General features: G+C 33.9%; 1 protein-coding gene across 2 annotated transcripts in view; it reads right to left on the bottom strand.

The window, feature by feature from the left end:
- Positions 1–16,756, bottom strand: part of DYNC2H1 (dynein cytoplasmic 2 heavy chain 1) — a 171,613-nt gene that overhangs the window by 88,724 nt on the left and 66,133 nt on the right. For both annotated transcript variants that reach the window (XM_082774619.1, XM_082774620.1), the window contains 9 exons: positions 15,604–15,702; positions 14,221–14,344; positions 11,605–11,768; positions 11,096–11,215; positions 9,464–9,598; positions 8,456–8,599; positions 7,083–7,172; positions 3,132–3,197; positions 960–1,010 (listed from right to left, as the gene is read on the bottom strand). In XM_082774619.1, coding sequence (XP_082630745.1) covers positions 960–1,010; positions 3,132–3,197; positions 7,083–7,172; positions 8,456–8,599; positions 9,464–9,598; positions 11,096–11,215; positions 11,605–11,768; positions 14,221–14,344; positions 15,604–15,702 — 993 coding nt within the window. The remainder of the gene's footprint in view (positions 1–959; positions 1,011–3,131; positions 3,198–7,082; positions 7,173–8,455; positions 8,600–9,463; positions 9,599–11,095; positions 11,216–11,604; positions 11,769–14,220; positions 14,345–15,603; positions 15,703–16,756) is intronic.

Here is a 16,756-nt window from a genome sequence, read left to right as displayed (position 1 = left end):
TCTTTATTCACTAAAGGACAATGCCACCATATGAGTCACTACTGCACTCTGTCACCTGATCCCACAGATCTCCAAAAGTATACATGAGAACCAAAAAAGATGCAAAAAAAAAAAAAATGATAAGGAAAGTTATGGAACAATTCCTACTAATAACTAGCTGCATAGTCCTGATATAGATATGTAAACAAGATTAAAGGTTAAAAGTAATTGAGAGCAATGAAAACTGAAGCCAAGACTGATAGAAATAAGCTAGCCTGACCCCAAGCAAAAGAAAAGAGATTAGCAGCAGCAGAGGCGAAGAACAAACTCTAGTTTCTTCACACCCCTTTCAAAGCTGCGAGAATATCTGGTTCAAAGAATGTCTATAACGGCTAAGACTAGGAAGTGCTTAGCTTTTTCTTTTCTCTACCATTTTCTACTCGAAGTTTATTTTGAAAATATACAGCTTCTGTAGAATTGAAAGACGCTTAATAACTGTAGAATAATTAATCAGGCAAGAAACAGATGCTTCTAGCTTATGTAAGCTAGGTGTAGGTAAGTACATCTCCAGATGTGAAACTGAGGCTCTGGAAAAAAGCTAATCAAATGTAGTAAAGTGTGGACAATTGCATCAACCTATGCAAAGACTACAACTCATGTATAACCCTGTAGAAAAGAGGGATAAAGAAACACTTATTTTAGTTATAGAAGAGGGTTTAAAACCTTTTTAAATACACAATTTAATAAAATGAATAGTAATCATGCTAACAGTAATAAAAAGAAAAAAAGGCAGCAAAGACAAAAAAGATATGGATAGAAAACAAGTTGCCATATTCAGAAAGGTTTATAATATTACTACCTCAAAGGTTGTCTGTTCCTTTCAAGTATTAATACAATTAATAAAACAATGTAGAAAGCACATAATCTTAACTTCTCTGGATTTAATTTTTTTCAAAAAAACACAGAAAAAAGTAGCTTACTGATTTTCTTACTGTATCTCCAATGATCACACCTGTAAAAGTCTCCCATTCCTAGGGGGAATAAATGAACAACTCAGATAAATGACCAGACATCTTCAAGAATAAAAAATTAATGCATAGTAGCATGTAGACAAAACAGAAATAATTCAGAGGATAAACAACTAAAACCTAGATTCTGAAAGAGTTATACAGCCTTTTTTAAACTCCACATAATGGTAACAGTATGCCCCTTTTGCAGAATCCAAGCTAAGGGACTGCAGTGGTTTACAAGCAAATAAACCAAAGGAGAAACCTTATTGTTTCCAAGACCCACAGCCTCCACGCAGAGCATCCATGTACAGACTCTCGAGGAGTAACATGCCTGGCTTACAAGGACACATACTGCCTGACTGGTTATCATCAGGCCCATAAATATGGGCCTCATGTTTCAGTATTGTTTCATGTTATTGCAACCAAACGATGCAGTTACTAGAACAAAAAGAATACTTAGTAAAATAGATTGGTATTATGAACCCCTTGGTTACATTAAGAAAGGGGTAATGTCAGGTGAGGCTGTATATGATTACATCTTTTAGACTTGGTATTTGTATCCAGGAAGAAAGCTTTTAAATCATTTTAAACAGATTAGATAAGTATTTAAAAACATACTACAGATTATATAACCCTATATTTGGAAGTGGTAAGAAATATACTAATATACCTCCAGAGTATAGAAAATTTCCATTATAAGTATCTATAAATCTACGATAAAAGAAAGCTTGTTTTTTTATTGTTAAAGACCATTGTAACATTCCAAATAAAAAAGCCAATCAACTAAAACTACTCTGATATAAGCTTTTGGAACCCAAAGATCTAGTTGAGTCTTGAATTAACTCTCTTTCAATTTTAAGTGATGATCATCTCCTGTTAATAAACACTCATGTACAGAAAAATACATGAAGCCTCCCTCATTTTAAAACCAGAAAATGCATAATATCTTCATATAGAAAAGCAGAAACAGTGTATGTGCAGCCATGTAGAACTACTTCAGAAAAATCTATACACATTAATTCAGAAAGACAGTGTCTTAACATTAGAATGCTTTATTTCTTACTGAACGTTGTGCTAGAAATATTTTCATCACTACCAAAAAATTCATAAGCACAATAGGTTAAACTCTTTTGGGAGGGACTTGCAATACTGAATTCTCTAGCAGCACAGTTAAGAGACTTCTATTCTCACTACATTAAAAGTTTTCAAAGAAGTATCTAGGAAGAATTTCATCTTAATTCTCCTCAATAAATATTTTGCACAATAACTCTTTTCTTAGCAATTTTAATGAAAATAATTTCTACCTTTCAGTGAAGTAAGAGGATTATTGATATTATTTGTTTTGACTCTTGAGTATTTAGATACTTGGATACTTGAGTACTCAGGAATGTGTATTACATGTAATCTGTATTAAGTGGGTTAAGGACTCTAACAGTTGATGGAAATACATGCTCAACAACAGTAATCAACAAAAAAATCAGTATCTACAACCCTTAAGAAGTCTAGGCAGTCAAGCTTTAGTTTAGTCAGAAAACTACTTGCAAATTATTGCCTTCATGAGTTCATAAAGTCAAGGATTAGGAAGATAAACCAGTATTTTCAGAAGCTGAAGACAAGTAATATATATGAATTAGGAAAGTCCTAATAATAAAAACCACAACTACCACCAACATGACAAATTCAAGTTAATTTTATCAGGCAGCTTCACTGAGGAAACGAATCCCACAGACTATGGGATTTCACTTGGTCAATCCATACATCTTCAATACAACTATACTGCATTCATAACATCAAAAAGTTTCAACCTCGCTAATTACATCCACATACTTCACATAACAAAGTTCCATTACTTGCTTCAAACGTATTATCTGGTGTTTACATTCCTCCCTTTACTGAGTTGACTCTCTAGCAAGTTGGTATCTACTAACATTTTGTACTCCTTCTGGCCTTCAGATTCTACTATAAAAAACCATGGATGTCCTGTACACTCTGTATCTCCTTTCTGCATAGGTATTTTGGATAATTAAATGTTGACTTGTGCTAATCAGCCATCAGCGTTAATCTAACACCCAAGGAGAGGAACATGCAGGTCTTACGAGGAGCAGCTGAGGGAACTGGGGGCTTTTCTTCTCTAGCACTTACATTCTCTTGAAATAATTCAGGGTGCATTCCTCGTACAAAATGCAGAGCAAACATTAGTTGGTCAGCCTGAAAAAAAAGCAGAAAAAATTGCATTTGTATGTTCATCAGACATTACCTTTATGCTTTCTTATTCATAACGTAAGAAAATTTTATTAATATAACACCTCTAATTCTATAGCAGAGACTTAATTACACCTCTTAATTCCAAACTGCTAATTACTTCCGCAACTTAGAGACAAACACTGACCTGAAACCTGTATCAAACTACATCTAAAATTCAAGGGAAGAAGAAAAAACATGTATTTGTAACAAAGCAATCATACTAAACAGAGTACATTATTTTTGAAACCATAGACAGTAAAGGCTTCAAAACTGCCAGAGAAGACAGAAATTTGGAAAAAAAAAAATCCTAGGTCTGTTGCATCACTTAAATTTCTGCCAGTTTTTGAGCACTGGAGCAATAAACCAGGAATAAGGATCCACTGGAACTTTTGGATACACCACACAAACACTTAGAACAATATTTATGAAAAGAATATTGGCTTATTAAAACTGGGATTCTTATGTCCATAGACAGAAACATTCACAAAAAGATCAATTTTTCCAAAGCTGTACTGTTAAGCACAGATTACCACATAGTGAAGCTGATGTGAAACACTGAAAGTAAATACTCTTTAAAATCAGGAGCACCCAGAAACCTAGATTGAGGCCTCAAATTTCCAAGGACTGTCCTGTAACCTGGAAGATGTATTTTACCAGACAGTAGAAGATATACATATTTTCTTTCATTAGTATGTAAGTTAGCTTGAAGCATATTGAAGCTGATACCTCTTTTCATTTTAATAAGGTGAAATGTAATTAAAAATACAAAGCAGAGGTGACAGGGAAGAACAAGAGAAGGAAACAGAAAACAACACATAGCATTGTATTAAAGCTGCAGAACTTAGCAGTCTCAGCTGATAAACACAACACCCCTGCACTCCTGTACAAATTAATTCTGTTCTTGACTTCTAAACAATGCTGTTTGAATTTTCCACAGTGTGGTTTTCCACATACCATGCCTTATGTGTACCTCAAAATGACAGCTTGATTGTCCTTAGCTCAAGGGCATCTATATAAGAATCCTCTTACTTTCTTCATGTAGTCCTTAAAACAATAGGGCAATAGTGTATACTCAACACCTCCGGAGTCTTTTGCTGTTGAGCTGTAAAACCAAGTCTCACAGATTCCTGAACAGGAATGGTTACCTGCATCTTGTGATGGCTCTGCCACTTGGTGGACACCTGGCACTCAGATCCCACAAGGGATCTAGACACACCAGAAATACTGCTACCCTGGACCCAGAGGTGCACACTAGTCATGTCTTGTCTGCATATCAGAGAGTGCCTCAAACATTTACCACTCTTGCACGCTGGTTTTGAAAAAAAAAAAAAAAAAGATGCCTGAATACATGAATTGCACAGAAAATCCAGTATGATACCTCCCCACAACTGAAGAAACTGGTCTGTAAGGTTAAACCACGTCATATTCCAGTTTGTAAGGCTGAAAGATCAGACCACTTCATCATAGTATATTAGGGGAAGAAATAATAGCATGTATTTCAGATGACAGAAATTATGATACTGATGTCAGCAAATGAACCAGTCTCTGCAATCTGTAACAACTCACCACGTTTGTAAATGACATCAAACTGGGGGGACCAGTGAATACATTTAAGGCAGGACTGCCATTCTAAAAGACCTGGACATGTTGCAGAAAGTGGCTGACAGGAACTTTGCAAAATTCAACAAGTGTAAAGTCCTGTCCCTGAGAAGGAAGAAGCCCTTGTAATGATACAGGGTCTTGAGATAGGAAGCTGGAAGTAATGGAACTAATTATCCACTCTTCACTCAACAGATGTTAGACCTCATCTCTAGAATGCTGCATTCAGTTTTAGCCCCCCAGTACAAGAAAGATGTTGATAAACTGAAGAGTTTGCCTGATGGTCACCATGATTATCAGGGGATCCATCTCAAGGAGTCTCCCTTCTTGGAGATCTTAAAAAGTCACCCGGACATGGTTCTGGGCAAGCTGCTCTGCTTGAGCAGGGGGTTGGACCAGATGGCCTCTAGAGGTGCCTTCCAACCTAAACCACTCTGTGATTCTGAAAACTGCATTCTTTTTTTGTGTATCTTATCTATGAATACATTGCAGAATATAAAATTATTTGTTTAAATAAGTAAACAACATTAGGCTGAAACTTGAAGACAAAAATCTAAAATGATTTCTTATTTAAGTATCAGAAAATAGTTTAATAGCAATGAGACTTACAACTCCAAAGAATATTAGGTTCCCAGGACTACTACTGAAAAATGAATTGCATGAGACATCAGAAGAGACAGGACTAAATTTGAGAAAGCATAATCTAGGAAATATTACTACATGTTATGAGGTATAAGATGAACTACTTGACTGATATCATCTTCCTCGTTTTAATGTCTGTTACATTTTTAGGTTCAAAATTACACAAGAGGGCCGAACTATTTTTGTTTTCATTATTACTGTTTTCTCATCCAGATTCTTTTTTTTATGAGTCTGATACATCATGTCAGATACAGATGTAAAAATTTTATCAGCTATGCAATGTATGAAAACTCTAATACAGCCTCAGTGCCACAGTAGTCTTTAAAAATGTGAATAAAAGGCTGAATTAGTAGTAGGTTGCCGATGGCATGAGGAGCTTATTAGTTCTCTAAATCCAGTATCAGAGCAGGATACTAAGCAGGATGCATCATTAGTCTGAAGCTGCATTGTAACTCTTACACTTCCAGTATCTTCTAAACCTTAGCCTGATCATTCATGGTGAAAATCTTTCCTACTAGAAATCTATCTGCACCTTGTTTTTGAAATCTTTCATCATTTCTGACATATAAAAATAGCTTGCCTTCCAGCATTGAAAAGATGTGATGACTTCCTGGAAGACTTCACAGAGTCACCACTTCAAACACAGACATTAAATTATTATGAGAATATTACATAAGAGTCCAGCTGAACTTTGATAAATCAAAATCCTTAGAAACGTTGCCACTTCTGCATCCTCAATGTACTGTTGCTAGATTTGGAAGGGGTAAAATCTTCCAAGATCTATCCATTTTTTTTCACTTACCAAACTTCAGTCTTGCATAATTTCTACTACTGCTCATATGGTCTATGCAGACCTACTGTGTCATCTTCATCCTAGTACTATGAGACCTCCTGTTATGATTGCTCCTTGTGAAAGTGAAAATGAAAAGTGGAAGTGAAGAGCCTATCTATCGTAGGTTTTTACCAAGAAAGCAATAAGAGAAAAGCCATCTGACAGAGATGCAGAACAAACAATAAATACATTAAGAACATTGTATGGAGAAACAGGAGAAAAATGGAAAAACAAACAAGATATCCAATAGAGATTTGGGGCATGAGGTGAAAAGAGGATAAAAAATAATTGTAATATTTTCTTTTGTTGTCGTTTGTTTGTTTGTTTTTGCTTCCTTTTAAAAAAAAGTAGCAAAGATCATACACAACCTTACCACAACAGTTAAGTCAAACACTCATATTTTGGAAATGCTAGACATAAAACTGAACAGAATGAAGAGTACTCTAAATACTGAGTAGCCTGGAACTGGCTATGCAGACAGAATGATAGAGAGATGAGAAACCGGAGGTAAAGCAGAAATATGACTGCACTGAGAATAGCCTCACCCATTAGAACAGTGCTCTGTGGAAAAAATGTGCATAAGCAATCTTAATTTTGTCATAGTTTAAATTTCTGTCCTCAATTTTTTATGCTAAATATTACAAGTGCAAGTTTTTTACATGTATTGCATTTGTACTGACACAATACTGCTTATCTGAACTAGATCAGTGTTGGTTGCTGAAAGAATACTTTCAAACCCAGTGCACTATATAAAAGCCAGAAAAGGACAACCTTACCTTAAACAAACAACGACAAACATATTCATACACTGTATGTTTCAATGCATCAATAAGCAGCTTGATTCTTTCTTCAGTATTACTTGAATCCTAAAAATAAAGTTCGGATTTCTAAAATACATGTGGAAGTAAAAACACTTTTATTATCGAGTGAATTTCACCAGGGGAAATAAAGGGGGGAGGGGGGTGGAGAGAGAGGAGGAAGAGAAACAGGAGGGAATAAAGGTGTCAGGAGGATATAAAAAGGAGGTTTACAAGGGGGTTCAAAGGTACTGTGACGTTTATCTGAAAAAAAAATTATTTTCTACCTTTCTGGAGATTATAAAGGAGGGTAATGTGGATTCACAAGCTGATTTCATTAACCCCTTTCCTAAGTCTGAAAGACAGTGTAGGAAAAATGCAGAAGTGTATAAAGGAGGAATAAAAAGGAAGAAAGTAAAGAAGGACATGAATAGCAAAGACAGAAGTTGACTTTTAAATAGGTTATCATAATAGGAAAGAAGGAAGAAATTATGAAAAGTTGTGAAAGTAAGAACAAGAAGTTAGAAATTTCATGTTGTAGAAAAGAAGGAGTAGGTAAAAAACCTTAAAGAAGGCAAGTTTGCATAGTTGGAAGGACAGTTCTGCTAATGATTGGAGCTGAAGGAATGTTGTAAGCATGGACATGAGAATAAAGGGCAATCCAAAATGACATGATAAAAGGCATATGAATTCATTTTTGAAGTGGAAACAAACACGAAAGAAAAAAAAGATGAATTTTGGAGATGCTCAATAAAAAAAAAAAAAGCACATCATTAGTCAGAGTGGGTTTTTTATGTCTAAAGAGTGAGGTGACAAAGGATAAATCCATAATTCTGCACTTCGGTAAGAAAAATGTAATGGCCGGGAGAATACAGAAAAGTAAAAGTGACATTTTCCTAAGACATGCATGCTTACAAACTGTATCAATAGTTTTTTGATCTTCCTTCCAATAACTGAACCATGTAGAAATATAGCTCTTTTCTTATTCTAACCCTTGTTGCTAGAATTAATTGGAGATTGTTTAAATAAAGCCTGCAGTAATGAGCTGAAGTTATAGTCAAACTTGCATTTCCTAATTCATTTACCTTAGACAAGGCGCAAGCCTGAAATAACAAATAAGAGCAACTTTGGATTTAGATGGCTTAGCGATTATACAATTTATATGTAATGTAAATGGCAAAAAAAAAAAAAATCCATGTGTATATATTCTGAATATGTAAAGCACAACAGTTCAGCATCACTACTTATTATACGTTATTCCCTAAAAATGTTCAGAGCAACTAAAAAATTCAGAAGATCAAAACAGAGTGCTTCATCTGCAGCACTCACAGCTTTAGAAGAAGAGAAAATACCTGTTCGCTTTGCAGGGCCCTTTGGAAAAGCCGTAGGAAGGCCGCCAAACTAAAACGGTACATATTTTTAATTTTGGACAAGTCAGAGATAATAAAATACATCTTGCTAGCACTCTCAGCTAAAGGGAGATAGGCGTCCCTCTCCTGTGGATAAAGAAAAAAAAAAAAGCATATATATATGTTGTGTGTGTGTATATATATATATATATATATATATATGTATGTAGGTATATATAAATCAAAACAGTACATTGCTGCCATCTACTGGATACTACACAAACATTTTTTCACCCTGTTGAAAAATTCAGATGACTCCCACTACTGCTTGAGAAAATACAATCCCTTCCAACTTTTCAAACTGAGGGCCATGTACTCAAGACTTCAACACTATCTTTAGGTTTTAAACTTGGCAGAAAACACTTTGGTAAAAAGTTTTTTAAGTTATGAAGAACACCTTGGAAATTAATTCTAAGGGCACTGAGGTCTCCTCCCACCACAAAGCACTTCCCATAATTCAGCAGCAAATTCAAAACATAACAAATAGGACACAGGAGAAGAATTTGTACAGTGTTACAAAACCCAGCCATGCCAGATGAATAACACCACCAATTAATTATTTTTTTTGCAACAGCGAGGGATTTATTAAACAAGAATGTCCATTTGAGCCTTGAAAATCAGTCATATTGTTTGCAATAGCTGATGTTAAAGTAAAAAAAACAAAGTCAAAACCTAATACCCGCCGATAGGTCCTTGTGAAAAAAACAAAATTGAACTCAAACTGGCAGGCTTTAAATTGTGTAACATTCGCCAAGCGCAAATTAAAGACATTTAAGTACTGAAAATGCTTTCTGTACTTGCTTTATGCAAGTATCTCTTACTTCAAAAGATGAATTGAGTATGTTACTGATCTTTCTCTCCTGCAGATGTACATATACTCTATTTACACACACAAGATAACTTTTCTCAGCAGGAAAAGAGCAGCAATAAAAGATCTTTTTTTTTGTCTACCTGATCAAGGGAACTCTGAAGTCTGTGAGATTCAGCAAGTGATTCTTGGATGAGGGCACTACTTGCTTTAGTCTGATTCAAAGATTCAATCAGATCTTTATTTTCTAGTATGTTGCCTTGTGATGTTGCAAGTGTCTGAAAAAAAAAAGAAAAAAAAAGAAAAAAAAGGTCACCTATGTTACATTTAAAAAAAACAACTGTGAAGTAAGCATTTTAGAAGCTGACATACATATTTCTGAATAGTGAATGAAGGTGGTTTACTCCAAAAACTCAGATGATGTATTAATGAAGGTTGGAAAATAAAACTCAGGACCAAACTCTCAGAATCCCGATTGACAAATTCTGAAACAAGCTGTCATTAAGCTTTTCAGAATGATTTGTATGATCAGATTCTTATGCACTAACATCCCAACAGCAAATACAAATCAGATTTTTTTTTCTATTTCACTACCAATTTAGCCTGAAATTGGCTTCTTGCAGTAACTTGCTGTACCTGATCAATCATAAATTTGTTTTCCCTCAAAACAGTAAAATCCAACATTCCCATACAATTTTGTCCTCATTTCCAACTCAGAGATAAACATTCATGATTACAACATTCACAGTTTTGTAATCAGAGATCCCTTCAAAATGCTTTTGATTGCCCCACCTCTTTCCTGAGTTCTCCTGTACAAATACTTTCACTTTTAATAGGAAGAAGGAAAATGAGTGATTCCCTGGCACTTAAGGTTTGATTTTTTTTTAAACTAGCTCTCGGTAAACACATTTCAATACAATTTTGTGGTCAGACAACAACACAAAATTGGCTTTTTGTTGGTTAATTTTTACTCTCAGATTTCATCTGAAAGTGAAAACTAAATGGGTTTTAAACACAGTAGACAGTTAATTTAAAGTTTTATCTTTAAAAAAAATATAAAAATAAAAATATACCTGCAACTATATTAACTTACTAGGCTATGAAAACATCTTAATATGCAAGATTTGTAAAGACAGCCAAGGGAAGAAAAAGAGCCATGAGCTTTCCCCATCTTAATGCAACATACACCTAGTATTTTAAAATTAAAATAGTTACTATATAGTTAAAAAAAAAAAAAATCAGAAAGCAACGCACTTTAGACACCACATCAAAGGTTCAGATCTGCTTAACTGTCTGCAAACTGTATTCCAGATCTGCTTAACTGACTGCAAACTGTATTCCCTATTTCCATATTTTAAGTCAAAAGCAGTATTGAGCAAAATGTGATGAATTATTTTGTACAGCTGGTTTACAGGTTGTATATCCTGGCATATTTTGAGAAGTCAAACCAATACTTCCTAGGATAGCACATCAGGATATTTGGATGCAGAGATTCACCGGCTAGAATAGAAGAATGCACTAGGTTATCTAGTTGAAAAGAGTAGGACAAGATCATCTTGGTACAAGTACTAAGGGAGCCATCTAGGAAAGGTGACTGATGTACATATTTATATTTCTTTCTTACCAACATGCCCAAGTAAATAATACTTTTATTTTCTCAAATCAAAAATTCTGAGGGGTCATGATTTCAGTACTTTCTTTTTACATTGAAACATATAAAAATATCAAATTTATCTTATTGACCTAACAGATACAGCAGGTAAATTTATTTTTACCTCCAAAAGAGATTCCTCCAGCTTAGCTAGTTGTATCTTCTTATCTTCTTCTTGTTGCAACAGCTTTGTCTTCTGCTCTTCCAAATCGGGCTTTTCATGCTGAATTGTTAAAGCCAAAAGCTACAAAGAAAGGAGATTGTTTAATGTAGTAGAAGATATTTTAATATTTCATAATATACATCAATTAATCATATAGCATTCACTGTATACCAGTTTATAGTCTACTTTTGAAAGTAGACTTCTGAGGGTTTGAACAGAGAACAGCAGCGTAGCAATTAATCTCGTGTAACTCAAGTCAATGAGTTTCCATTTTCATTATTGGACTTGCTACTTGGTTCCAAAGTGCATAAAAACAATCTTCTAAAATTTTAATTTAGTATCAGCATTGATTTTTCCATTTATAGTTGTGTCCTATAAAATATCTGTGTGACCAAACTGCACCATGGGGCTTTTACCACTGGCTGGATATATCTATAAATACCTATATTATTTTTACTCTAAATGCATACCTGACCTCTTAAGCCACTTCCTGTTGTGGTAAAGTTTACTTCCGTAACAATAGAAGAAGCATCAGGTGGAATGAAGGGATTTGGGTTCCTTGTTGATAGAAAAAGACGGAACTCTTCATTATAATCTATAATTTTTTCACCTATTTGTATAGCATAGCGGGGTCCTGTAGATAAAAAAAAAATATATATATATATGTATTATAGTCACTCTGATTTGAGATTCTAATCATTCTAGAATTATCTGAAAATAATGGTATTTGTGTTATGCTTTATACCAATAGATTAAAAGATACTTTACAAATAATTTATGAATTACTTTTATAAAGAATAATAAATAAAAACGTAAGAAACATAAGCTATTCTGCATTGCTAGACAGAAAAATGCAATAGTGTTACAATAGTGTGTGAAAGTTATATGGTGAAAATATTTAATTGATGAGGTTCATTTAATTATCACCCCCAATAAAAACGCACAAATGCAAAAAATGCACTTGATGTAAAAGTGATATGAATGAATATTTGAAATCTTCTAGCAATGACAGGAGACAAAACATCACAGAAGACACACTAGATAATTTTGCTTTTGTCTAAGAATCCTGTCATTATTTAAACATATTCATTTAATTTGCCACATAGGTATACCACTCTATAAAATCACATTTGCCATAAATACATATTGGCTAACTAAGATGGTGCAATATTTTCTGAATGCAACACCAAAACATCATTCTTTATTTCTGAATCTGTTACATTTACTTGCAGAAATTTGATGCTTCTATACAATCATAATTCCATTAAAATATTATTTTCTGTGATATTGTTATGGAGAAAGACTATAAAACTGAAGATGTTGGAATATCTAGTTATTAGATTAAAAGAAAACTGTTCCATTAAGAAATAATGTAAATTAATAAATTACTATAAATACATTTAATTTAATCACAGTGGGAAATAATTAATTTATTCATTTTTGTTGTCATGTATTCAATCTATTTTTATACTATTGAGATTCTGACATTTCTCAATACACTTCTCACAAAATTAAACCATATATATGGCTTCTCACCACTCTCCTTCCACCACAGAAAATTTCCATTACAGCCATGTCAGAAAATAATAAAGTTTAACTGTCACGACTAGAATAAGATTTTTGCCTCCTGATACTAAACAGAAGGAAGAAAGAATTAGAACATTAAAAGTTTCAAAGTGAAAATTTCTCTTCCAGAGAAATTTCTGAGGTGGCAGTTAGGTACTTCTCTATTATTAGCACTAGGAGCAGAAGATCAGAAATGTTCCAAGTATAAATCTCTTGCTAAAACACTGGTACAGATGAAAATCACATACCAATTTTGCTTCTGTGCCAAGGATCAGAATAAATTTGAGGCTTATGTTGTAAAAATGTCAAATAGAAAATGGAAGCTGTACAAGGACAAAGTAACTGCAGTATATAAATTCACATTTTTTCTTAACTTCATTTCATTCCAAGTAGTGAAAAGATGCAGAGTCATCACAAGCAAAATAATACAGAGAGGCCTCCACTACCACTTCCACATTTTGACAATTGTGCGCTTCATAGCCAAGTGACTGAAATGACTCAAAGAATGACCAGCTCTCCCAAAGAATGACCAGCTCTCCCATTTCAAAACACAGCTCCCTGGTTTGGACTTGCACAGATCTAGAGTTAACGGAGTTCATATGAAAGAGGCTGCCTGAGGTGTTATGAGCAATTTCCCTGAATAAACTTGTATTTTTGATTTAATCTGCTTTCTCCACAGTTCTGCAAACACATTTATCTCTTAATTTGATTCCTTTTGAGATGTATCTCTGATAATACTGTATCTCTGCTTTCCAAAATTCAGCAGAAGCTAGTGAAATAAAACAGTTGTCAAGATTTTCTATGTAGTCTCCTTGCAGAACCTTGAAGTCACCACTCAGGTAGTGCTCTCAGCTCTTACTGAGGAGAAAAAAAAAGTAAGCACATCTGTAATGGAAGAATGATCTAAACTAACAACTTTTTATTTTACAGACCTGTCCCCGTATAGGGGATAACTACATCTAAGAACTCCACAAATATTTTTATTCTGCTTTACTGCATCAGTAAAGGGGATGTATTTCACTGAATTCTATGACCCCTCACACTCCCATTCCAAAGTCACATCAGGGATAGATCTGAGCATCTTCTTTAGTCTTCAGACAAACAAAAGACAAAAGGCAACATCAACTTTCTATAATTCTGATTTCTAACTGCATAATCAGTAGTGTAATTTCTGGTCTATTCATTGTCCAAATTCCTAAGAAAGACCACGTGTTTGAAATTGCCATTAGAAATTAAGTTAAAATTTAAACTCTGCAAGAATTCATAAAGACGTTTTATTCTAATTCCAGTTGCAAAAAATCTTTAAATACTTCTCAGTATTTTTCAATTTAGCAAACAAGAGCATAACTCCAACATAACTAATGCACTGAAGTGTTAGCAGCATGTATAGTAGCTGCATATTAAAGAGGAAAAGACAACGGAATAGTCATGGTTTCAGAAAAATCAGGTATTATATGATGTATACGGATCTAACCTTCACAAGGCTTGAACATGCATTTTTAAAGATTTTGGTTTTTTACCTTGGACTACAAGATCTTTTCTTAGCAATGGATAGAGTACAGGTTCCACTCCATCCATTTCCTGTATAATAAGTGTTTTCCCAAACCTCACTGCCAGCTCAAGAGATGTTAGGAAGTTGGTGTCCTGTGCAAATGAAAACAAATTTATTTGATTCATGTTATTTTGAAATATCAACACTTTGACAGCAGTGTTAAAGAGTGAAAACTCTATAGACACTTTTAAATCGTTTTAGGAATGAACAGGAAGTCATTATACCAGGAATCTGAATATAAATGTCAGTAGTATAACCAAAGAATTCTACTACATGCATTATATGGTAGCCACAAGTATTTAATTTAAATTCATTTGATACAACTAAAGGATTGCTTCAGCTGCTGGCATACAAGCAACCAATTTAACATGCCTAGCTCTCCTTGTGCTGCATCAGAAGAAAGCAGGTCTGCAATAGGTCTTGCGTCATGTCTGTCAGGTGTACCTGGCTAGTTAGTACATCTCAAATATTATTAGGTAGCTGTGCCTCAAAAGGGAATCAAGACCTAAAGCCAGGATTCACAGATACTAAGATATCTAAACGTAGGCTTTTGCCTGTAGGTATCTAAACACACACTTGGTTTTTAAGATTCCATTAAAGTCAGTGGTGATCCTGGATAATGCAGTCAACAAGCCCAAAAGTTAATCAAGCCAACCTACTAGCAGGTTAAGTATTCAACTCTTAACTAGTACATTCTGTGAGTATCCAAAGTGCCTACATATGGCTGGCATGGATCTCTAGAAGACCCACATTCTGCTGAAGCAATACTCCGAGGCCAGATGGGATCCAATAAGGGACTTTAGAATGGCACCACAAGTTTGTCTATGTTTGTGCAAATGAAACAAGCCTAGCCACTCATGTAAACTGACATGGTGTCTTAATCTTGAACTGCAACCTAGCCAAGTACTTCCAATGTAGATAATAAAACACAAAAATCACAAGGAAGAAGCATATACATACTCCCGAAATCCTACGAACTGCAACAAATACAAAAAATATATAAATAAATACATAAATAATCTATTTTTAGAAATCTTTTACTATCTCTCTCCCAGCAGGGAATACTGATACTCTTGAAAAGAGCAGCACAAAGATACAAGCTTGTAGAAATAAAACTACAATAATGTTGACCCTCAACTTTAAATACTCTGATTTCCTTCTTGAGTAAATACATTATCAGTAGCATCTGATAGAATCACCGTAAACAAAAACTCTGTGAGAAATTTAATGCTTCATGAAATATGACCTCATATTTGGTGATAGCTTTCATAACTAATAAACTGCTCTCTAAAGTCTGGAACTGAGAGTATCAAGCAGAAAAATATTGTAAGACCAAGAGTAAATACTGGACCTGCTGGTTAACAACTTCCAAACGTGATTCCTTCAAATGTGTCTTCAACCATTCTGTAGCCCGGAAAGAAGGGTCTATCAGAAATGGGCAAACTTTACTCTAAGAAAAAAATCAGAAAATTACATAAATCTATTTTAAGAATTAAATTGAATGGGTAAAACAAATGAATACTGCACAATGAATTAAGTCCTCTTTTATTTCCCCAAACTGATGTTATGCGCATTTTAATATTTTTTCATTAACAAACTGTTTAAAGAAACACTAATGACCTAACAACAAAATGACAATAAACAACAACAGTATAAGAACAGTATAAGAACATTATTTTCTTGTCTTTTTTTTTTTTTGTAAAATATTGTGTTTAATTCCAGTTTAAAAGATGCTGAACAAAATATGTGCACAAGCAAAAGGATTTGAGCTGAGGAAGGGCTTGAAAACGTTCTTAATGCACAATGAGATTTTTAGGAGCTTAATCTATTTAACTAAGAAAAAGATGAAAATAAGATTTGATTACAGCATGTAAGTACCTTTGAGAGTACAAAATCATATTTGTTGAAGAGCTTTTTAATCAAAGTGAGAAAGTAATAGCTAGATCTAATATCAAGATCATAAAGCAAAACTTATTTAAATTGGAAAAAAGCTGTAACTGGTCTGTGCGAATTATTAATCATCCAAGCAAACAACCAGTGACAAATGTAAATTCTCCTCTCCTAAATGGTATTACATTTTTATTTTCTATCAGATAGAAGAAATAACTACATTATAACTACAGTATTATGTTATATAAATGTGCAATTGCGTAATATGTACATCTATTGTCATATATCTATATGCTATTATGTGGTAATACTGAATCATGGTTATAAGCACAGTATTGTAATTTATTATAATTATTTTATCTGGTATTAGCAACTGGCCTTAAGTGAATGGCATTTTATGTCCTATATCACAGAGATAAGCTAATGATTAGCTTTAAGGATTTCAGATCTAGATATTTTGAAAGGCATCTGCATATAGCTTTTTACTTTTTCAAGACCAAAAAAGTATGAGAAATGATACGTCAAGTGCACACTTATAGGACATAATCTTCCTTGTATTAGTGTTTATGATTAGTAATAGACTAATAGCAGGTCTTGTCTGTTCAACATCTGGA

The sequence above is a fragment of the Aythya marila genome (assembly GCF_965140915.1).
Source record: "Aythya marila genome assembly, chromosome: 1".
In the NCBI taxonomy this organism is placed as follows: domain Eukaryota; kingdom Metazoa; phylum Chordata; class Aves; order Anseriformes; family Anatidae; genus Aythya; species Aythya marila.
This window is presented reverse-complemented; position numbering and strand designations above follow the sequence as displayed.